Source organism: Martes martes (genome assembly GCF_963455335.1).
Source record: "Martes martes genome assembly, chromosome: 1".
Lineage (NCBI taxonomy): Eukaryota > Metazoa > Chordata > Mammalia > Carnivora > Mustelidae > Martes > Martes martes.
In genome coordinates, this window is record NC_137888.1 from 65,674,100 (window position 1) to 65,698,155 (window position 24,056).

The 24,056-nt window shown below is 37.9% G+C and overlaps 1 protein-coding gene across 1 annotated transcript; it reads right to left on the reverse strand.

Moving 5' to 3' along the window:
* Positions 1 to 557: 557 nt before the first annotated feature.
* Positions 558 to 22,645, reverse strand: LRRC58 (leucine rich repeat containing 58). The gene is made up of 4 exons (XM_080823897.1): positions 20,175 to 22,645; positions 11,000 to 11,128; positions 10,159 to 10,436; positions 558 to 6,452 (listed from the first exon to the last, which is right to left on the reverse strand). Exons 1-4 carry the CDS (start codon positions 20,672 to 20,674, stop codon positions 6,244 to 6,246), a joined length of 1,116 nt encoding a protein of 371 aa, XP_080680023.1. The 5' UTR covers positions 20,675 to 22,645; the 3' UTR covers positions 558 to 6,243.
* Between the last annotated feature and the right edge of the window lie 1,411 nt (positions 22,646 to 24,056).

The window sequence follows — 24,056 nt, forward strand, 5'->3', positions numbered from 1 at the left end:
ACAACTGTTTGATTCCAGATTAAACGCAATTAAATACCTGAACTTCATTAGCAAAATGACCTCACCAACCTCTTATTTGAGCATGCATCCATAAGTCTGTTAAGACTGTGGAAGCAGGGGCACCTGGGTGGCTTAGTCATTAAGCATCTGCCTTCAGCTCGAGTCATGATCTCAGTCCTGGGATCCAGCCATCAGGCTCCCTGTTTGGGGGGAAGACTGCTTCTCCCTCTCCCACCCCCCCTGCTTGTGTTCCCTCTCTTGCAGTCTGTCAAATAAATAAAATCTTAAATAAATAAAAAAATAAAAAGAGTGTGGAAGCAGAAGGAAATATAGTAGAAAAGGACCTAATCTAATTAATCTTTAATCCTTTGTATGTAGCAAGAGAGTAAATGCTAATACATGCTTAACGTATGTATTCATGTATTGAAGAAATTCAAACAGATGAACAGTGAGTGGTACAGCAAGTAATCAGGCCAATACCAACATCGTAAGGATTTTAGGATTTTTAAAAATAAATTCAATTCAGTTAAAATACTGTTACTTTTCAGAATACAGACTCAAGTTTCAAGAAAGCACTTTTAATAAAATAAGGCACAATGTTTAATAAGGCAAAATTCACACAGAGGGTTAATATAACATCACATTTTCTTGTATGTCCTGTGGGGGGAAAAGGAGGTATAGAATTGAAGTAGCTTAAATATTTTTTAGAGCATTTACCATTACAAATTAATACATAAATCTGATGCACTTAACTATATCTTGTCCTGAAAAGAAAATTTAATTGTTGAGTCACATTGCTGAATTACATTTATTGTTATCATTGTTTTAAATATTTATACACTTATATAGATACTCCTAATTCACAAGATTTCAAATACATAAAACTAAGAAACAATATAAACGAGAACTAAGAAATAAGACAATGAAATTTAGTAATTTGACTAAAGTAAAAGTACATATATTCTAATATCCTTTGTTGATACTTTAAAGTTCCAAACTTTATAAAAAGTTAAAATACTGGTAACTTAAAATATTTCTCCCATATTTGTTTCTCATGGGCTCAGAAATGCAACAAACCCTAATTACGGACACACAGGGCTCTCCATGATTGTACTGTTGTAAAGTGATTGTTGAAGTTAATATTCCTTCTCAATAACATACATTAACATCACACCAATGTCAACTGTTTAATAAAGGAGTCTCTTAAAACATTAGTTGTAGACATAAGAATTAACCAGTTTAGTAATATTTTTGTAGTACCAGCAATAGCACTTTCAGTCTTATCCCAGATTCCTCTAACCACAATGTAGAATAAAAGAGTTTTATCCAATTTATTCACAGCCAAAGTAAATTCTGGTAAACACACTTAGTCAACCTAACCATGGTTTTCTGGTACAATGGTATATAAATAACCTTCATTCAATTCATAAATTTTAGTATTTTTAGTATTTAGTATTTACTAGATTGAATACTACACCTTAGAATAAATTGACACTGATAAATCTCAGGTAAAAGTCTAGTAGCACCCAAATCAGTATTACCCTGTGAGTGTTCAATGTTTGTTGTTAGTGAAGTATTATATTCTAATCAATTCTTAGCAAATATGGACCAAGGAATGATAGAAGAATAGAGATATTTACAAGAAAACGTTAAAACATAGCCCCTTGCAACCTAGTGTTACAAAGAAACCACTCACAAAATATCCTAGGCCTCACAGCAATTAGACCTTTAAATCATGCTATTAGTATGAAGATGGTTGGGAACTGCTGTCATCTCTTAGTGGTAGCAGATAAATTTTCTTTTTAATATAAAAAAGAATATACCTTCTCACTGATTTTATTTCAGGGGACTCTGATCCTTAGGACTTGACCTCCTCCAATAGTATGCACGATTGGGATTCCCTCTACAAAAGCCATAAAAGCCCTGTTTTAGGGGAAGGAATCCCTCAGGTCACTCAGTCTTTCTCCCTCAAGTCAAATGCAAAGGGTCATTACCCTGTCATAAACAACTTACTAAATGACACTGTTCCCCAGACTTTGGGTCTACAGTGGAGGATTTAAGGCACACACGTTCTGAGCACAAATGAAGACACTGCTGCCTTTAAAAACATCACAACTATAATGAAAATACAAAGTGGATGTTATTAAGTTAATCAAATTAATGTTATAAGAGAATAGTGCTTAATACAGAAACAGTGACAGTCAAGTACTTTTCTATACAAAAGGAATCAGAACTATGTTTCACAGATCATGTTGCCTAAAAACATGCACATCAGCCTTTACTATTAACACCCAGCACAACTTAAAAGCTGACTATTTTGGACTAAATAGGGAGCAATATTTATACTAACATAATAAAATATCTACTTTGGATAAGAAGTGAGGGGGTCATTTAAGTAAAAATGAAATATTTCTAAATAAATGCAGCTTAACTAATTATATACATGTTTTGTAACTGTTTTGCCTACAAAGGGTCTTATTATGTAGAATAACTTTTTATATAAATAAATACTGCTAAAATGCTTTAAAAGATCAAACTTTATTTGTACTAATTATTTGCTTAGTATTTTTTTTTTTTTACATAGTGACAAGGTAAACATTAACCAAGGCTGTAACACAAATTCCAGGTTAATGAGGTATTACTTTCTCCCTTTGAAAAGAGCAAGGTTGGTGGTAAGAAAATCCTATTTCCTTGCTGGCCCATCATTATGGAAGGAAGTGGATAATCTTCCACTAGCAGAAACCAAAAATATTTAGAGATAAAGGCTTTCGGGTGGTAAATAAGCCATATGATTTTAAAACAATTTACTATTACTTTAGAACTTTCTTGGCTTAGGGATATACCTGGGTGTCTGGTGACTCCTCTGTCCCGGCCCTTTGTTACTTCCAAAGATTTCTTTCATTTAATACTCCAGCAATCAGCCTTTTCCTTCTCTTCTTTTACTTAAATTGATATCTACAATGATATCATTTTGGCAGTTTGGCAGGATTGGTCTGCAGTATTACCCTGCTCTAGGCCTTTAACTTTTATTTACATCGACATAAAAATTTCTCAAATTTGAGGAACCGTTTATAATGCATATTTACTTTTACATTTGGTAATTTGAAGTTCCAAATAGTTAAGAATTTCCAAATAAGAGACTCCTCCGGCACACATTGAGAAGTAAAATGTGAAATAACCCTCAGATCTTCCTCTGGTATTCAAATACAAGGAATCCTAAGAACCTTGACTAACTTGTCCTTAGGTCAGCCAATCCCTGGCACCAAGGAAGCAAAATATTGTTATCAGCTAATCTTATTTCCTAAAATCCTAGGACTATTCAAACTGAGTTCGTGACACTGAGAATTGGATTCTAGGAATAAAGATTACTAAGAATGTTCAACATATACATTTCCATTTGAAATATTAACACTGAAGAATTCCATTCTAAACACATTAATGCTGTGGTTAAGTAGTTTTATCCACAGAAGTTCTGGTCACTAAAATTGTCCAATTGGAGCTTTATCAAAAACTTAATTCATTATGAAAATTAGTACAGATTCTTAAGTCTCAAAAATACAGTTTATTAACTAGTTTAAATATAAACATATGACTTAGCAACTAAAGAGATAGACTATCATTTCAAATACATACTCAGCTATATGATTTAGGAGTTGATTATCTGGTTTCTAAATTATCAAGTCCCTTGTATCTCATCTTCTGGCTAATTTCTACAATCACCAGTTATTAAAATAAAGAGGGGGGAGTAGAGAAGAGAAACAGAGAAAATCTTAGAAATTATTAGCAGCTCTTCTAAAAGGTTAAGTCAAAAATTTTAAAAAAAGATAGAACTGACAACTGAAATGCAGATTTCAGTAAAAGTCACTAAAGACAGCTGCACACTGACCTTAGATTTTCAAATGTACATGTACAACAAACATGTTATTGTATATTATGGTATACATCCGCATATATAGCAAAGGCCAGAAACTGTTTCTGGTTGGGCCTATTTACATCTGTAATAGGTCAATCAGTTTACTTTCTTTCTGGGAAGCTGGGAAACACTTAACTGTACTTATATACCTACCCAAGACTAACTCTTGGAAGGTTACCCAAGCTAGTAAAGGATTAGGAAGTAAACTGAGGCATTTAAGCCAGAAAAATTTGGTCCTATCAATTTGGGTATTTTACTATGAATACATTATTTTCTATGAAAATATTTTATGTATTGCTATTAACTAAGACAGGTACAGAACACTTTGGGCTTCTCACTTAGGCACTGCCTAAGTTATCTTTTCCTTTCATAATTTCATATGCAGCTTGCTGTGGCTAAATGGAGAAGTAAACAAAGACTTTACATTACTCCCATTTTATGATCTAATCACCCATGTACTACTTTGCTAGGCAGCAGAAACATACTAGATTACCTACAGAGACCTAGAAAATTTCTCAAAAGGAAAAAAATATTATTACATTATAAGAAGGTGAAGGGATTCACTTTATAGCAGCGTTTCACAACTGCAGTCATGAAACTCCATGATGTTTCATGAATAACACATAATAAACTCTGAACTATCCTACAATATATTTTCTTCTAAGGCAAAAAATACACAAAACAAAAACCTAACATATGTACATTATTATTATCATACAACAATCTGCTTTTAAGAAATGTTGTGCCCCAGTTGTGAATGCCAGGAAGTCAGAAGGGAGAGCTTCTGATGTTCTAATGTGTTTCTGATCTACATTTTATTGTATAGGTAACATTTACCAATAAAAAATCATTTTATTAAAAAAAAACATAAAAACCCCAGAGCCCCCATCATTTTATTATTGGTTATCTAATGACTGCTAGTATGTTTTGTGTATTTTATAATATCAAAATTATAACTCTACTATTCAATTTTTATTCCAAGTTAACTAGTTAATAAAAATTTGGTCATTTCTAATAGCAATTAATTTGTGAGACATTTTTCTGCCATATATTCCCATATAAGGGATATATTTAAGAAGTTTTTATATGTTATCAATACATTACAATACATTACTTTCAAAACAGTATTCCATGGCTAAACTAGTTTTGGAAATTATTCTATTTCTTACAATTGAAAAACTGCCTTAAAGTCTTTACACAAATAATGGCTGCCCACAATTTTATTTGGCTTGTAATGGTTTTCTAGTTTTTCTTTAAAACGTAGAGAAAGTTACAGATCAGTACACACAGGCAAAGGAGTCAGACATGACTTAAAAATTTTAAAATCATTTTCCCACTCCTTTAACACAAGATACAAAGAAGCTTTCTAAGCTTACATCTCTTTTCTGTCAAAAGAAGTCTGACAGATTTTTAAATCCAAAACTATTATTCTGTTTTATGATGAAAAGATTAATCAAGACTGTTGCTTCCCATTAAGTGCAAAAGTGATTTCCTTACAAGGGGATCACTTCATGTTTAAACAAAAAATTCAAGTTAAAGCGGCTGTGAGCTCTTATGTCAGATAAACAGCTGTTTACCTAATTCTGTTAAAGCATATTTTAAAGTGTTCTGCATAGTATGTCAGGTTATACAGGCTGCTCTGGCATCATTACTTGAATAAATTTCTAAAATCTTGCTAGGATTAAGGCACTATAACAGTCATTGCTGGATTACAGAAAGGAAACAGCAATCATATAGAACAAAGGAGCAGAACTGAAGAGTTTGAAAATCCCACATAAAAGTTATATCGCTTACTTTACCAGTTAGTAGGTCAGCAAGGGTTAGGTCCTATGTAACCATCTGTGAGCTTATGTGAATAGCTCTGTAATCTAGACACATGGGCAATACAAGAAGGGAGGGCTAATCCTGTTAAGGCATAGTGTTCAGTCTAAACCCAAGGACAACTCTGGTAGTAATTACAGCTCTGATCATTTCTGTCTTCATCTCAATGGTCACACGTTACACCACTCATGGTTTATTATAGCACTGCTCTTCAGAATGCTCCATTGTGCCATGTGATTCATGCAAAACTTGAGTGAAAATTGCAAACAATAAAACTGCAAACAATCAGCTAAATTCGAAACCATCATTCAGAGTGAATTATATTCAAAGAATCCAAACATGGAACTGGACTCATTCCTGCTGAATGGGAAGATAAAATACAAAATCTTTTCTATCATCTCCAACTCTTTCATGGACATTCAAGATGAAGATACCATTTCAAAGTCTTTTTCTTTTCCAATCACCTTTGCTCAGTTCTTTTACATGTATCATACCACCCTCCATTCTTTTCAACCAAGAAGAACTTTCTGCATTCTGTGTGCAGCGACACTAGCTTCATCCTCCGAGTCAGATTCACTCTGGGATGTGGAGCTGTGAGAGGCAGAACTGCAAGGGGAAGAACATTCTGGGGAACATAAGTAGTGCATCAGTGGGAGGCGGTACTTTCCACAGAAGTCCACAAATTTAATTTGTCTGACACAGCAGTCAAAGTAGACTCCTAGAGAGAAGAAAGAATTAAGTACAAAATAATCATTACAAAGCAAAGAGCCATTTCTTTTTCAAAACCTTCTCCAATATTCTGAAAAGTCATAAACAGTCTCCTTTTCTGTGAATTTTAAGCAGAAGCAATAGTTGCTTCTACAGCTATTTACAGAAACACCAGAAGGCCTTAGGGATGACAATTTGGCTACAAAGAGAAGGCCAGATAAGATTTATCTTTAAGGGAGCTGGCATTAAAAGGATACTGTTAGTTAGCTTTTCTCTGGGTGACTTGGTGAACAATGGCTGATGGAGAGATTACAGGATACCTAAAGTGTTCTTCCTCCACTCCCCTACCTATTCCTTGGTACTTACCCTACCAGCAAGAAGCTTAAAACCGCCCCCTGCAAGGGACATCTGGGTGGCTCACTTGGTTAAGCAACTGCCTTGGGCTCAGGTCATGATCCGCGGGGAGTCTGCTTATTCCTCTCCTTCTGCCCTTCCCCACGACTCATCCTCTCATGCTCTCATGCTCTCTCTCTCTCAAATAAATAGATAAAATCTTAAAAAAAAAACAAACCACAAAACTCCTTTAATAATGATCCTAAAAGATTTGTTGTCATACAAAAAATTTGCAGAAAAGAGATGACTTTTGATATTCTTGTTCTTATGTATTGGGAAGGGAAAATCTTACATTTCCACAGGCTCTAAATCTACAGGTTTCAGAGATGTTTCATGAATGATCTCACTTGATTCTCACACAATTATATACTGTTAGGTAAACTGAAACACTATACACCTTTTTCAATTCCTAATTTAGTGCCCCTGAGATGGGGCCCTTCAGCTAAGTAAAACTACAGCTAGAGATGTGAGGAAAGCAGAGGATACTGTAGCTCAGGGTTCAGTATAACTGGAACACCTACAATTCTGGGTCCCATTACCCTTCTTCTTCTTCTTCTTCTTTTTTTTTTTTTTTGTTTAAGATTTTATTTATTTATTTGACAGACAGAGATCACAAGTAGGCAGAGAGGCAGGCAGAGAGAGAGGAGGAATCAGGCTCTCTGCTCAGCAGGGAGCCTGATGTGGGGCTTGATCCCAGGACTCTGGGATCATGACCTGAGCCAAAGGCAGAGGCTTTAACCCACTGAGCCACCCAGGGGTCCCATCACCCTTCTGCGGAGCAATCTCAACCTCTATAGTCTAAGACTGCTCTGTGTATCACATAAGGCTCTAAACTAAGAAGATGTGGTTCAAGCAAAGGAGAAACAATGATTTCTACTTACCTTTTTCCTCCATTAGCTTTCTAATTTTCTGATTGTATAGTCAGTATAATTCATAGTTTAAAAAGGGGATTTCATGGTATGTTACTTTGAACAATTTAGGAAAGTAAAGTAATAAAGTAATAGACTGGTCAACCAATATTGATAGTAAATCCACCAAAATGTGTTAGCATCCTAAAAAAAGATGGAAGTAATAAAATAAAGCCTTATAGAGTCACCATGAGCTAGAACAGCACAATATTACCTTGTCATGTCTAGGATCTCAGACTCTACAAAGACAAAAAAATCTCTCAAAATATAAATTTATTTTCGCTGGGGCACCCAGGTGACTCAACTGGTTAAGATTTCGACTCTCAAAAAAAAAAAAAAAGATTTCGACTCTCGTTATGGCTCAGGTGGCGATCACAGGGGTAGTGAGATCAAGCCATGCCCCAAAACCCTCAGGCTCTGTGCTCAGTGGGAAGACTGCTTGAAGATTCTCTGCCTCTGCCCCCCACAACTCAAGCACTCAAGCACATGTGCTCTCTAAAATAAATCAATCTTTAAAAAATTTTACTTTTCTTTAACTCAGTGTTCAATAGCTAATGAGTCTGAGGGCAGAAATGTCACTGGTCCAATTTCTGTATAATCTTGATTTTTAAACTAATAATTTTTAAAGTATATTTGTTTCTAAGATAAATTACATCAGTATACTAAAAAAAAAGTCATTTAAGAAAGCATTTAAAAGAGAAAAGAGAATTCTTACAGAGGTCCATTTTTAGAAAAGGATATTTTCAAAGAACAGATTAGACATGTTATTATGCCCTAAGGCCTGGTGTGAATGCTGTCCCTCACCACTGTTAAAGCCAACTTGAGGGATGCCTGGGTGGCTCAATCCAATAAGCTTCTGCTTTTGGCTCAGGTCACGATCCCAGAGTCCTGGGATTAAGTCCTGCATCAGCTCCCTTCTCCCCCTGCTTGTGCACATGCTCGCTCTTGCTCTCTGATAAATAAATCCTTAAAAAAAAAAAAAAAAAAGCCAACTTGGGAAAGGAGAGCTACAGAGAAAGCTAAGCACTTCTAATCTGGCACATCACAGCACCGCACCTTCTGCTTCTAAGAGTGAGTGGCCAGAAATGGCACAGAGGATCTTGTAAACCAAGAATGTCTTTTTTATTTTTTAATATTCTTTGAGGAACTTAAATCATTTTCTCTTTTAACTTTCAAACAGTTTCAAGACATGATGGGACTTCCAGGGAAAATCTAACCTGGCTCTGATCATCATTATGCAGCATCTCCTCAGCACCTATATTTCTCCTACAATGGTAAAAACCTTCTGTACTCACATTTGATTGGATTTTTAAAAAGCAGTCTTTTATGAGAGACTCAAAATAAAATGACCTGCTATCAGTCACCAGCTCCCACCTACACAACCTGGCACTTCAGGCCTTTGTAACCGGGCCTCAACGTATCATCTACTTCTCTTTCATGTACTTCCCTAACTGTATAATATTTGAGCCAAATTATTACTCATCCAATATTGTGCACTATACTGTTTTGTCTCCAATTTTGCTCTCTCCAGCTGAAAAGTTTCCTATCCTCAATCTTATTTACCATATCAAAATACAACTCATCCTTCAAGAATCAGCTCATTTTCTTCAGATCTAATTAAATGTACTCTCTCCTCCCTCCTTTGATTTCCAGTAGTACTTTGAACTCCTATTTTACTCTGCCTTACAGTGTATCATTTCTTTAATTCTCTCCAAATGCTATCAACTCAAGACATTTTTTTAAAAGATTGTATTTGTCAGAGACAGAGAGTGTATGTGTGTGAGCCTGAGCACAAGCAGGGGGAGCAATAGGCAGAGGGAGAAGCAGGCAGAACCTGGGATCATGACCTGAGCCAAACGCAGATGTTTAACCAAATGAGCCACCCACGTGTCCCTAAATTCAAGAAATTCTGAATCATGGATGTATAAGAATATAAAAGTCCAAGGTATATTCCAAAATTGGCACATTTAACCAATTCTCCTACATTTCTGAATCATAATCTATAAAGGTACCTGATACTCATAACAGTGGGTCTAAGAAAATGTCCTTCAAATAAATATGACAGTTGGCTAAATATTTGGAGGCTCTTTTTAAACTGTTATGACTGTTTATGTTTCCTTTGTGTTTCCTCTAATTTTACTAGCTTACTCTATTATCTTGTGACAATTCCAAGATATGATGAGACTTTCTGGGTAATTTCCTTCTGTATGAATTGTAAAATACTTAAAAAAAAAAAAAAAAGGAAGGGAGAGGAGGGAAAAATGTCTTACTTCTCTGGTAAAAGGGTGAAAGGATGAGGGAAACAAAGAGGCTAAATGCCTTTCTCTGGAAGAAGATGACTAATTAAAAACACTTAGACTATCAATATAAAAAATAGCTCAATGAATGGGAAAGATATACACTGAATTAACTTACCTCCACACTTTGGGTTTGGGCAATTGCTGGCTAAGCTCAAGTATCTAAGAAGATTCTCGGGAAGATCATAGGGAGTGTAGGAAATATTTCGAATTTTAATGGTCCGTGCAGCTAATTCCAGGAGAGTTGGAGGGTCATAGGTTAAATCTCTAACAAAACGAACAACCAATGGATTTCCTCGCAAACTCAATTCTTCCAAATGAATAAGGTTGAGGATCTCTCGAGGCAGGTATGTCAGCAAGTTATTGTGAAGACTGAGGGAACGAAGCGAATGCAACCTACAATGAATGCAGTACAAAAATTAATGGCAGTGAGCAAACTAACTACTAAGAAAGCTAAGCAAAGAACTTGATTTCCCAAGCAATTAAGGCCAACAGAAGTAAAACAGAAAGGAGCTGAAACTAGACCAGAGTATAGACTTGTCAATGTCATGAGATGACATTTGGTCATAGGATCTTACAGAATGTACAATAATAATCAGTATTCTTATGTGCTAGGCTGATATGAATGCTAGATTTAAAGATTTTTTTAGCATGCTTTATCATTAGGATACCTATAAGAAAGATGTAAAATGCAACAGAAATCAATAGCCTTCACATTATTTCATTAGGGTAAAAATGTTTCATATCAAATATAAAATCAGTAAAATTCCATAAAACCTGGGGAAATCTATGACAAATTACCCTATTTTTGATTAGAGAAAACAGGCTAAACAAATATTTTGAGACATTAACTGGGGCATTTAAAAGTAATGTTAAAAATAAGCAACTCAACTCATAGCAAACCTCAGAACTGTAATTCTCATGTATCATTTACTTTGAGAATGCCTAAAATTACTCACTGTGAAAGCTGAGGAGGCACACTTTGGATTTTGTTGTCACATAATACCAAGTAACTTAGAGAAGGCAGATTTGCTAATTCTGGTGGGATTTCTCTGATAAAGTTTCCTCCGAGATATAAACACTCTAAACTGTAAAAATAAATGAACAAAAACAAAAGTGTAAACAAAAATTGGACAAGACATCACAAGGTCTTTATTACAACCAACACATTTAATTTATTCATTCAGCAAATGTTTTATCTAGGATCTGCTATATGCTATACAGCCTCTAGAGAAATAATGCAATTTTCAGAGAGCTTATATTATAGGTAAGCAGGTAAGACATGCTATTATAATTAAACTCAAAATAAGGCCAAAAGTAAGTATAACCTGACTAAAATACCAAAATAAGCAGAGTGATCCATAAATGATAGAGGAGTTTAAAAAAGCAGAGAAGTAAGAAAAGGATACAGTGCTTAGGACTGGTAAAAGCTTTGCAAAAGTGTTGTGACTTCAGATGGACCATGAATTTGGCCCATGCAGATGGGAAGAAAGAAGGCATTTCAGGTTGGAGGGGAGTGCTTTTATGGGACAACGGACACATCTTTTAAACAGAAGAGCAGAGTTCCTGATGAAGAATCCAGAGAAAAGGCTGAAGGAAAGCCGGATTTTGTGCTGGTAGGCATGGATTTGATGCACTTTTTAGGCAATGGGAAAACCACTAACCTTTTTCTGAAAAGAATGGGAAAACATGGTTGAACTCTACATTTTTTCTTTGTTCTTATTATAGCAAAAGCATTCTTCAGGAGCTTTCTAAATTAATTGTGTAAAACGACCACTATCATGAAATTAAAGTTCCAGATAGTTACCTTATTTTCCATCAAGTCACCAATATTTTAGACATAGCATTCTTTTAGGCATAGCATTTAGACTAGCATTCTTTTAAGACACCTTTGAATGTGGGGAAAAAATAGCCCACTAAACTATTACCCAAACTTCTAGGATAAGAATTACCTGGGATACTTTTCAAGCTGCAAATTCCAGGCCCCATCCAGATTCACTAAATCAGATTTCCACGGTAAGATTTTACGATATAAGGTTAAGAGAGTAAGGTTAAAAGGTAAAGCCAAGTTACTCTGCAGGGCTACAGCTAATTACAAATCCATAATTCGCAAATTAAGAGCGCTTCTTACTATATAACCCTGCCAACACTTATTATTGTTTGCTTTAAATTTTATTTACTTTTTTACTATTTTATTATGTGAAAAATGGAACCATTCTGTTCTTTTAATTTGCAGCTCTCTAGTTATTAATGAATTCAGCATCTCTGTATATGTTTTTGGCCATTTGTGTATCTTTAGAGAATTGCCCGTTCCTATTCTTTACCCATTTTCCTCACAGGTTTATATGGTTTTCTGTTATTAATTTGTTGGGAGCTTTGTTGTTAAATATATGTTCCGCATAACCTTGTTCCTCTGTGACCTAGAGCATGGTCTATTTTTTTTTTTAAGATTTTTATTTATTTATTTATTTGACAGAGAAAGATCACAAGTAGGCAGAGAGGCAGGCAGAAAGAGAGAGAGGAGGAAGCAGGCTCCCCGCTGAGCAGAGAGCCCGATGCAGGACTCGATCCCAGGACCTTGAGATCATGACCTGAGCCGAAGGCAGAGGCTTCAACCCACTGAGCCACCCAGGCGCCCAGCATGGTCTATTTTTGTTCACATTTTGCATGTGTAAAATGAATGTGGAGCTACTAGTATTGAACTTATTAACTGTGCAACCCAAAATTTTTATAGCCTCTCTGATTATTTTGCCTCCTCGCTCTGATGGTTAGTCTTCTACCAGAACCGCAGTTTTCCTTCTTCCCTTTATAATTACCAAGTTTCGCTCTTTCCCCTTAAAATATAGAAGCTATAACACAAATAAATCTTTGCTGAACTGTTCCTTAACTCACATGAAGCATTTCTCTTTTTTCCTTTTAATCCATTTGTCTTAAAATCTATTTCCTTTAATTATCAATATTGCCTCTTGGTTTTATTTTTGTTTGTATTCATTTCATTTAAACCACCATTCACCAGTATAAGAACTTAAGCCAGTTACTTATTCTTGTTATGCCCGTTTCTTCCTCTTCAAAATGGAATAATATTATATATTAAACAAAGTGCCTAGTTAACAAATATGCATTAGGCATCTACCATGTGCCAGGCACCATTCTAGGGAACTCAGTATAAATAAGACTGAATTCTTGACCTTACAGTCCAGTGAGATAGATAATAAATCAGTGAATGTGCATGTATTATGTCTGAGGGCTTTAAGTGTTACCTCCCTTAAAAGGGAGGTAATCAGATGGTAATGGAAGTGAAATTCTAGACAGGGTGGTTAGGAAAGGTTTCTTTTAGATGACATGTGAACAGAAATCTGAATGAAATGAAAGAGTACAAATTCCTAAGATAGAAAATGCTTGGTGTGTTGCCATTTGTGGGTACATGAGGGTGGTGAAGGGGGAGAGTGGTGGTCAGAGAAGTAGCATGGGCCTTTTGGGTCTCAGTAAGGATTTTGAATTTTATCCTAAGTAGGAAGGATTTTGAACAAAGTTGTGTAACTTTACTTACACTTTAGAAAGATCACTGTGTCTACTGTGTGGAAAGTAGCTTAGTAAGTGGTGGGGAGCAGAGAGCACAATGGGAGGAGTTGAAGTCGGATGACCAGACTGTAGCCTAATGAGGTAGTACAGACATGAAATGATAGAGATTTCTTTGGTACATCTTTTTCTATCCTATTATTTTTAATTTATTGGGGGTATTTCTATTTTAAGTGTAACTCTTATAAGCAGGATACAACTTGATTTTGATAAGTTTAGACCTGTGTTTTCTATTAACACGGTATACCTAAATATCTTTTTTCTCTTCTGCTCTTTTGTCATATTTCATTGAAGTTTCCCTTCTTCCCATTCTCCCTCTCTATTCTGAACCGTATATGCTATTTCTGTCTTGCTAGTAGTTACCCCTTGAATTTGCTTTGCTCTCCCTGTCACTCCCAAACACATCCATGCTCCTTTCTGTTCTCTTCATACCATTTAGAATTAGATCTATCTTGATTTGAAAATAAATTTATTTCCAATTAATAACTATTCAAATTCATCAATATGTTTCACCAATTTCTTTGTTCGGCATTGTTTTTGGAGCTTGTTATTTTATTTATAATTCCAAATTTTATTAAAATTAGTTCTCAGGACGCCTGGGTGGCTCAGTCTAGGATCCTGGGCTTGAGCCCCAAGTCAGGCTACCTGCTCAGTGGAGAACCTGCTTCTGACTCTCCTCTCAGCTTATCCTCTCTCTCTCTCTCCCCCCACCCCCTCTCTCTCTCTCAAAAAAAGGAAAAAAAGTTAGCTTAGAGTCTTGGGGCACCTGAGTGGCTCAGTGGGTTAAAGCCTCTACCTTCAGCTCAGGTCATGATCCCGGGGTCCTGGGATCAAGCCCCATATCAGGCTCTCTGCTCAGCGGGGGGCCTGCTCCCTCCTCTCTCTCTGCCTGCCTCTCTGCCTACTTGTGATCTCTTTCTGTCAAATAAATAAATTTTAAAAATCTTAAAAAAAATTAGTTTTCATACCCAAAAATAGGTTGGCCCTAGATAAGCTTGTTTTCAAGCTGTGAGGTACAAACCTGCTATGCTAGTAAAGACCTTGCTATTTCTTTTAAAGTCCATTTTTCTTAGAGTATATATTTAACAAGTTTTTCCGTAAGGACCACGGTTGTTAATCTTTGAATTCTTTGTCTTTTATGTTTTTATCTCTTTCCTTCACTGTTGAGTAACAGCGTGGCTAGGCATAAAATTCTAGGTTGACATTACTTTTCCTTAGCACTAAGAAGATACTATTCCATTATCTTACTACAGCCAGTATTACTATTGTTCCTCTGTAGGTAATCAGTTTTTTTCTCATTAGGAGCCATTAGGGCCTTTTTTCTCTATTGTTCTAAAGTTTTACTGTAATGTTGCAAGGTATCAGTTTAGAGTGCTCTTCCTTTAATTGTGGGGAATTGTTAGCTACTGTTACATCAAACATAGCCTTTCCTACATTTTCTCTATTCTCTTTCTACAATTCTTACTAAACAGCAGTTTGAATTTCAGGATCAATTTTACATGAAAGAAACATTCCTTTCATACTCTCCATTTCTTTTCTTTTCTTTTTTTTTTTAAGATTTTATTTATTTATTTGTGAGAAAGAGAGTGAGGGAGAGAGTGAGAGAGAGAGAGAGCATACAAGCAGGGAAGGGGCAGAGGGAAAGGGAGAAGCAGACTCCCAGCTGAGCAGGGAGCCTGACACAGTAGGGCTCAATCCCAGGACTCTGGGATTACGATTTAAGCCACCCAGGCACCCCTTTACTCTCCATTTCTTTATTTTTTTTTGTGCTGCATTCCAGGAGAATGCCTCAGTAAGATCTTTTAGCTTAATGATTCATTATCAGCTGACTTCAGTATACTATTCGGCACACTGAGTTCACAATTACCTTTTTTTTCATTTCTAGGAATTCTAACTGGGGTTTTCATAATTATTGGTTTTTAACTTTCTTATTCTTGTTTTGTTGATGAAGTTCCTACCTTCACCTCTCTGAAGTTAGAAACCATACTTACTTTAAAGTCCTCTAGAGTAACTTACATGTATTTTCTTAGGCACAATTTCTTTCATTTGTCGAATTTCTATCTGTCTTTCATAATCTCAGACTTCCTTGATATGTAGTGACTTTAAAAAGCTAACTTGAATCTTAAGTTTTGTCAATTTAAAAATATATTCATACTTTTTCCTATTTCTGATTGTGCAAATCTTTCCAAGATTGCATCTCTCTTTTGAATTATAATGCTTAGTATAAATAAGCAGACAACTTTAATTCTGATATGTTATTTTTTTCTCTTTCGAAGATTATCTTGTGGAAAAAATCAGCTGTGTGGATATAAGACTGAATTCTCCTAAACGTAAATGTCTGAATGCTGGTTAGAAAAACAAAACAAAACAAAAAAAAACAACAAAAAAAAACACAAAAAGTTCCTGAGCAGGATTATTTGATCTACCAAATATGGTATAAGTTAATGCTTGATTACTCAGAAATCTCTCTTTTTCTGAGGGGAGCTACCAGAATAGAATAGAATGGAGTCGAAAAGAAAGAATATCTGGAATCCAAATCACAGAAATTATCCCAGAAAAGGAACGATTTTAATGAGAAGACTATCTGGGGAAAAATTTAGCAATCCTGAGAGTCCTTTTATAAAGAATTTAATAGTCAAATAAATAACAATTTGCAACAGAGTCTAATGATGGAGAAAAGAAATTAAGGCAAAGAAAGAGAAAAGTGAGTCAGAGCAAATTTAAATCTTGTTCTTTCTATTTAAGTCAAGAATTGAGAGAAATTAGCGTCTGGTTGTTAGTTATGACTCAATGTCTGCTTCTATCAATGCTTTGGAGTGTACATAGAAAGAAAGGATGCCAAACTTTAGTAGTTACTGTAACTTTATCAGAAAAATATCTGATGTTCTAAAAAATAACTAAGCCCACTATTTCAAAATCATATAAATTCTCTGTGTTTATCATTAATCAGAGTACACAACCAGCATATTAAATTTATACTTTCAGACCTATTTCTCACTTTGAAACTCAAATAATTTCCGAGGTTCTGTGGACTTGAAGCCTTTCAGTTACTTGGGCAAATTAAACTTCTAAGACACATTCTACTGTTTCCAAAAATGCTTTTGAAAGGAGAAAAGAAACTACTGTTGAATTTTAAGCAAAACTGTAGAGTTTAAAAGTTCTTGTGGTATATTTCTGTCAACATTGCACTTCTGTTCATTGGGCTTGGAATAAGTCTATTTTTTAGTGTTTGATGAATATCGAAACAGAAAAGTCATTTACAGAATTTATAAAATTCTTCCCTTCCTTTCTCTTTAGCATTAATCCACCAATGTTAAACTTGTTTCTTGGAAAGGTATCTTGATTCTTCAATCCTTAGGGATACTGAAGTGGGTGCCTTTTTTCTAGCAAGGCCAATGACCCACTAAAAAAACAGATGAGGCCCTTAGTGCCAATAACTTTAACCACAGGTATAAGTAGAAAATATTTTGCTCCTCCACCCAAATAAAAATGACATTAAGAGGGGCGCCTGGGTGGCTTAGTGGTTAAGCATCTGCCTTCAGCTCAGGTAATAATCAGGGTTCTGGGATCCAGCCCCGAATCGGACTCCTTGCTCCGGAGCCTGTTTCTCCCTCTCCCTGTCTGCTGCTTCCCCTGCTTATGCTCTCTCTTGCTTGTTATCTCTCCTCTGTCAAATAAATAAATCTTTTTAAAAAATGACATTAACAAAAATATAAATTCGTTCTACATTACGGTTGGTTAAAGGGAGATGGAATTCCAGCGAGACAACTTTGTAAAAGAAGGCAGGACATAGGAAGAGAAACACAGAAAGATAAGAACCATACATCTGTGGATAAAGAAAGTACTTTTCTTGAGGGAGCATCCCTGTATCGAATCATTTTTAAATATTATCACTCACCACAAGCTTTTAAAGTACATGAACCACATGAATCTCATTGTCACTATCTGGCTTCAAGCAAGTGACTGATACTAAATCTCAGTGTCTTTATCTGTTAAAAAAGGCGGGTAGGCAGAGGGGGGGGAGTGAATCAGGCCATTGCCCAGGTTGTTTCTCCTTTTCTAAGATTGTGTTTTTACTTCTAAGATTTTATTTCTACACGACCCTTTTAGCTTACAGTCAACTAGAATTTAAATTTGGAACACGGCCTAAACCTTTACTGATTCTTATCAGTAAAGAGAAATGGAGCATAAAACTGAAAAATGAAAAACACTGACAAAAAAGATCCCATACACAACTGGAGCCGAAGATACAATGACCAAAAAGCATAGTTAATTAGCCAGAAAATCAGGTCAACCATGTAAACAGTTTTGACCAATCCTCCTGATCGCATATGTAACAGAAGTCAGAAGGATTAGGTTCTAGCCCCATTCTGTCACAGTAGAAAATTCTTGGGTTTGGACTCAGAGATCCCGAGATCAAATCCAGTTCTACCACTCATTGGCTTTGGGTTCTTATAACTTAACCTCTCAAAGCCTCAGTTTCTTCTTCTCATCTCACCAAGGCATTGTGAGAATTAAAAAGGATATTTAAAGCCTCTACTGCAGGGCCTACAGCATTGTAAGTACTCAATAAATAGGATTTTTGCCTACCTTTCCCCCCATGTGGTGGAAATAAGTGCTCTAGGTTTTTCTTAGTATGTTAAGAAGACTCAAATGAGAAGGTTGGAATTATGTAACTTCAAAATTAGGAGGAACAAAGGACTGTCAATTTTATGTCCAAATTTTCTATATTTCTTAATATCTTTCCTAGTATTACCCAGGTGTAAGTGACCATCATCTCTCATGCTACTAGAATGACCTCCTTCTAAGCAGCCCTCAAAATCTCTTTTCATCTCTCCACCCTCTCCACACTCCATTGCTGCACAGCAAAAAGGCTGATGTGCTTAAAACTTTCCCATGTGTACTTAGAATAAAATCCAAACTTTACCATAGCCTTCAAGATCCAACATGGCCTGGGATTGGTCCAAGTTTCTGTTTGCCAACTTTCACTCTTGGCCACTTTTTCACTATGCTCTAGTACAATGTCCTCCTTTCAAAATGTTGGCCTTCAGTTCCCCTTGCTTTCCGGCATTTACACGCACTGTTCCTTTTACCTAGACTGAACCCACCCCACCCTCTCCTAGTTAATTCTTATTCTTCCTTCAAAATTCTCAATTCTCTATTCTCAATTCAAATGTTACCTGTTCAAGGACCAAAGTCAGGTCCCTCTGTTATTTCAAGGCACTCCACTTGTCTTCATAGAACTTACAAAAACTGTAATTAAAAATGAGGTTTATAATTCATTGTTTAATGTCTCCAATTAGTATGTTAACTCCAGGAGAACAGGACCACGTTCACCACTGTATCCCCAGTACCTAGGACAGTGCCTGACACATGGTAAGTACTTCATAAATACCTGTTGATGAGTCAATGGACATCTTGTCCTAATGCCTTATTTTTCAGATTAGGAAGCTGTGGTCAGGATATGTTAAGTGACCTGCCTAAGGGTGGGATACCAAGAGTTCTTATTCTCAGGACAATGTTCTTTTCACTATACTTATCTCTTTTTAGTTCTAATATTCTGTTACCTCTGAAAACTCAATAAAGGATGTAGAGATATTTTACAGATGACAAACATTGTGTTTTTGGTTTTTTTTCCACTTTGGACAATATACTTAACCTAGCTCTGTATCTCACACCCTGAAGAGCACTTTTAGAAAACTTTTGTTATCCTGCTTCTCTGCTTTCTCCTTCCATTTAATTCAATATCTATTTATTTACTGAATAATCTGGTCAGGCAGACCTCTGAACAAGGAATTATCATCAATAAGGTAAATGCAATGGTGGGATGAACGAGGTACAAAGGAAGTCCAGTTCAGCTAATAACTGTCCAGGAAGTCCAGTTCAGCTAATAACTGTCCAGGAACCAGTAAAGGAAGAAAAGAGACAACCCTGGAAGTAGGTTCTGAAGGATGAAGAGGAGTTTGTCAGGTGCAGGCAACATTCCAGGCAAAGGGAACTGTACATGTACAGAGGCCCTGCATCCATTCGCCGCGTACTTAGTAAGTGCCCCCATGGTGCTGGTAAACTGCATGGCTCACTGAATTTCACAAACAGTGCTAGTATTGCTACAGGAAAAGGATAGCAGGAAATGGAGCGGGAAGCAGGGGTTTGGTCAGAGTATCTTGTCTGTCATGCTAAAAGGCATGGAAAACCACCACAGACGTCAGAGCAGGGAAGTGACCACCTCAGACTGACATTTGAGTACCTACTCAGTTGGGATCGCTCCCCCCCCCCCAACATCCCCCGGAACCCAAGAAAAAAGAAAAACTGCCTCGAAAATCTGCTTAGGGAAAACACAATCCCAAACGCTGTCACACACGCGATCTTACCGGATCTTCACTTAAAACTCGCCGTGATGGCGGGGCAGTGACCACTGCCAAAGAGTTAAAGAGCGAGCCTGGAAGCAGGCGGTTGGTTACGTGACAAATGACCGGCGCCCAGACCAGGCCTAGGGTTCCGGCGCTCCTGGACACCGCCCCAAGCTTCCCTACTCTGGGGCAGGGCCCCGCTCACCTCTGCAAGTTCTCGATCTCGGCCGGGATGCTCTGCAGCTGGTTGCCACCCAGGCTGAGGGTCTGCAGCGCGCGGAGCTCCAGCAACGACGCGGGCACCTCCTGGAAGCAGTTCCCGCTGAGGTTGAGCATTTGGAGGCTGCGGCAGAGCGGCGACTGGGCCAGGCCCTTAGGCAGCGCGCCGGGCCCACCGAGCCGGTTGTTCTTGGCCAGCAGCGTGCGCAGGCCGCTCAGCGCGAGCAGCTCCGGCCCGAGCGCGGTCAACGCGTTGCCGCTCACGTCCAACAGCTGGAGGTGCTGGAAGCCGCTGCTCAGCGCCCGCGGCAGCGACACCAGACGGTTATGAGGCAGCAGCAGCCGGAGCAGCGCCTCACGGGCGCCGCGCCGCTCCTCGCCCCGCGCCTCCAGCTCCAACTCCACAGTCTCCGGGGACATGCTGAGGCGGGACAAGTTCAATTCGGCCTCCCCCGCCGTGGCCACCGCCGCTCCGGCCTCCTCCATCCCGGCCGCCGCGGGGCCCCTGGCCCCGGAACCGAAGGGCGCCGCGCGCAATCCACAGGCCAGGAGCTCCGCGGCGCCCCGGAACTTGAACCGAGGGCTGCGTCGGAAGTGGCGCGGGCTGGCGCTAACCCCGCGGGCCCCAGCCGAGTCACGCGACGCTAGGCCGCAGGGTGCGCGCGCCGCTTGGCGGGGGAAGGCGGCTGCGTTTCACGTGGCGCGCGGCACTGAGAAGGGGTGCCGGCGGGGGCAGAGGCCGGGTGGCCGCGCAGTTGTCCTTTGAACCCCGGGGGGTTTGAACAGCCGCGGTTTATAGTCCCTGGAGTCTGGTTGACGTGTCCCCAGAGGGCAGGACTGCCTCGGTAAACAGCCCAAGGACTGTTTGCTAATCTGGCCTTGAGGGTTTGCGCGTCAATGTGCACCGCCCCCTTGGTTCCCAGTTTAGGAGTGGGGCCCCTACTCTGCGGGATTGTGAGAACACAGGACTTTAGTGGTGAGTCAGCTTCATTACAGCAAGGCCCAGGAATTTAGAGGCGCGGGATTAACCGAGACGGCTTCAAAGTGCAAAGACAGCTGGACTAGAAATCAGAACCTCTGGATCCTACCTCGGGTTCTGCTATTAAATAAGCCTTGTGTCCTTGGACAAATAATTTGATTTGTTTCTCCATCCGTAGAGTATGGAGAATAACCTGTCCTGTTTGCCCTGCAGGGTTAGTTTCTTTTTGAAACACGATGAAAGTAAGGTATACCAAGTAAGGGCGTTTCTACATTTTAGCTATAGAAGCATTTCTGTGGTTTTGGGGTTAAGTTGTGGCTAGAAATGAATTTGGGAACGATGGAAGAGGTTAGCTCAAATTGATCAGTTTAAGAACTAAGGAAGCAGTGAGATTTTACTGCAGATTAAAACTACAATTAGTTGGCAAAATCCCGACTCTGGCTTTAATTTGTACTTCTAATTAACGTATCTGGCCTAAGCTCGGTCTTTTCTGAAATTACTTTTTATAATTTTGGAAAGTAATGAGTAGAGCCAAGAAAAATACTTAGCAAATTTTTTACAAACCTTATGCATATAAATGTTCAAAGACTGTATAAAGCAATGACATTAAGTTGCCTTCCTCCTAAAAAGAAGAATAAAGTAACTTTTTTCTTGCCACGCATTTGTGTGAGAAACTTACGACTCTTACCTCCTGCCAAATTTTAATTTCTGCTTGAATTACAGTAAGCAGGAGGATGTACTTTGTCAGTTTAAATCAGAAATAGAATGTTTTTAAAGACTGTTTTAAGGCCAGAAATAGAATGTTTTAAAACCTGTTTCAAAAGGGTACTCTTAAAAATTAGACTTTGTCTTGGATCAAGATCACATATTGGCAAGAACCCTCATATGTGAAAAGTGCAAATACTCAATACAGTTTTATGTGCTATGTGTCTGTGATAAAAATTAAGTGGAAAGAATCTAACATGAGGAAAAAATGATTTGAATGTGATTCAGAAATAGTTAAGATTACAAATCAGTGAAATGAAGGGGGGAGATGGAAATAGCCTCAAGTAGAAGAGAATGAAGTTGCCTGAAAGAAAGTCTTGAAGCAATGTTCAGATTAATGTGAGAATCCCCTTTTTCTCATTATAATAAGCCCTATCTCAGCTACCATGTTGCATCTCTCTTCCCAGCAGCCAGATAAGTCTAAACTCAGCAGTGGGCCTTAAAACTATTCAGGCAGCCTGTGAGTTCTGAAAACCCTGTGGGAGGTTAAGGAGCATCGGTGGCTTCTTGTCCTTCACAGTGATGTGAAGACAGCTAGTTTTGCATCTAGCTGAAGGAGGTGTCAGAGACGCAGTGGGGGTACTGGAGAATGTGAAGGGCAGAGGAGACAGCATAATGCATCATCTAGGGAGAGGGATATGAATTTCAGGAAATTGTGAGAGTATATGGCATATTGGTCCACTTATCAAAACTTAACCATCAACACTGAAAAGAAATTTAAAAAATTAAAAAATTAAAAAAAAACTTAACTGTCAATTGACTCTTGGGTCAAACTGACTATATTTCAGGATAAGTCTGATTAGGATGTTATTGAAAAAAGAAGGGACATCAAATGAAGGGCATTTCCTCCTTCAGCCATCGTGTCTGCATTTCCTGGGGGCAGGAACTGTGTCTATTTACCAGGGCACCCCTCCCTGAGACATAGTATGTGCTCAATAAGTAGTGAGTAAATGAAATAAATGCACGAATAGGTTTGAGCATACCTGATTAAGATGGCTTTATTGCCCAACTGACTGTGGAAAAAACAGGAAATAAGCTAAGTGGAGAATCCTTTCCTAAACGCAACTAGCTGGTTTCAGATCCTACCTCTGGACATCAGATTTCTCGTATTTAATTCTGATTTTGTTACTTAATCTCTTTAAGCTTTGATTATAAAGACTATTATCTGTTTCTAGAGTCATTATAAGGCTATATCTAAACTGCTTACCATAGTACATAGTTCAAAGTAAATACTCCATGAGTAGCGGCGATTATTATTATTATTAACAGTAATAACAATAGTTATTGTTATAACTATTACTCTCTCACACTTGTTTTATCATGATCAGATAAAGAGAAAGTTGAGAACAGGCTTCAGTCATGATGGCACAATTTCCTGCATAAACTGTGGTTTTCTGCCTGGGTCATGCCATCTTTTAGGGATTACAATTTGAGAGGTTGGTCTGAACTCTCCTTGCCCCCGAGTTTTAACTCCCCAAATTTATGCTTATTGTCCTGTCCCCTAGTTATATCAAGACACCAGGCCTCCTAAACTGGATTTCTACGTTCATTCTAGCTACCTCTGGATTCCAATAGTCACTCTGAAGCACTGCTTTCATTATTTCAATCCATCTCTCCCCCTCCTCCCCTGACTCCATGTCTCCCCATTAGTTGTCAGATAAAGGTCAGTTGCTTTGAGTTCTTCCCATTGTGGAATCCCTCTCAGTTTGGTTTATCCAATTTGGCTTGGATGGCTTAAAATTCTGCCATCTTCCTACCAACCGTAGCCCAGATCTCAAAAAGCTAGTTACTCTCTCTTTAAAGCAGCATTGAAAGAAGAGGGAGCCGTAGTCTTTAAATCCATCATGAGGAGGCAATGGCCTCTATATTTACAGGGACCCAGAGTGAGTTTGCAGCCAGTTTTGTTGGTTAAGGTCTACAGTTTGGCTATCCTTAGCAGTTTCTTTCTCTGCCTTAGTGTATTCTTGTTGGAGAATTGATAGATTACGAGGCTTTCCTGAGTATCTTTCCCCAAACTAGTCTTCTTTATTGAAATTTTTTGAAGATTCAAATAATGACATGGCATTTTTGGATCTAGATGTCTTTGGCTAAGCATTTGTTAGAGCTATAAAAGCATCCTGATGA

What these genes read in the sequence shown, in the direction of transcription:
- LRRC58 (XM_080823897.1), bottom strand. Translation starts at nt 20,674, where the DNA reads ATGGAGGAGGCCGGAGCGGCGGTGGCCACGGCGGGGGAGGCCGAATTG. An exon ending in GAGATCGAGAACTTGCAGAG is followed by an intron (nt 11,129 to 20,174) that starts GTGAGCGGGGCC and finishes TTATTTTTACAG; the next exon opens with TTTAGAGTGTTTATATCTCG. An exon ending in GTGCCTCCTCAGCTTTCACA is followed by an intron (nt 10,437 to 10,999) that starts GTGAGTAATTTT and finishes CATTCATTGTAG; the next exon opens with GTTGCATTCGCTTCGTTCCC.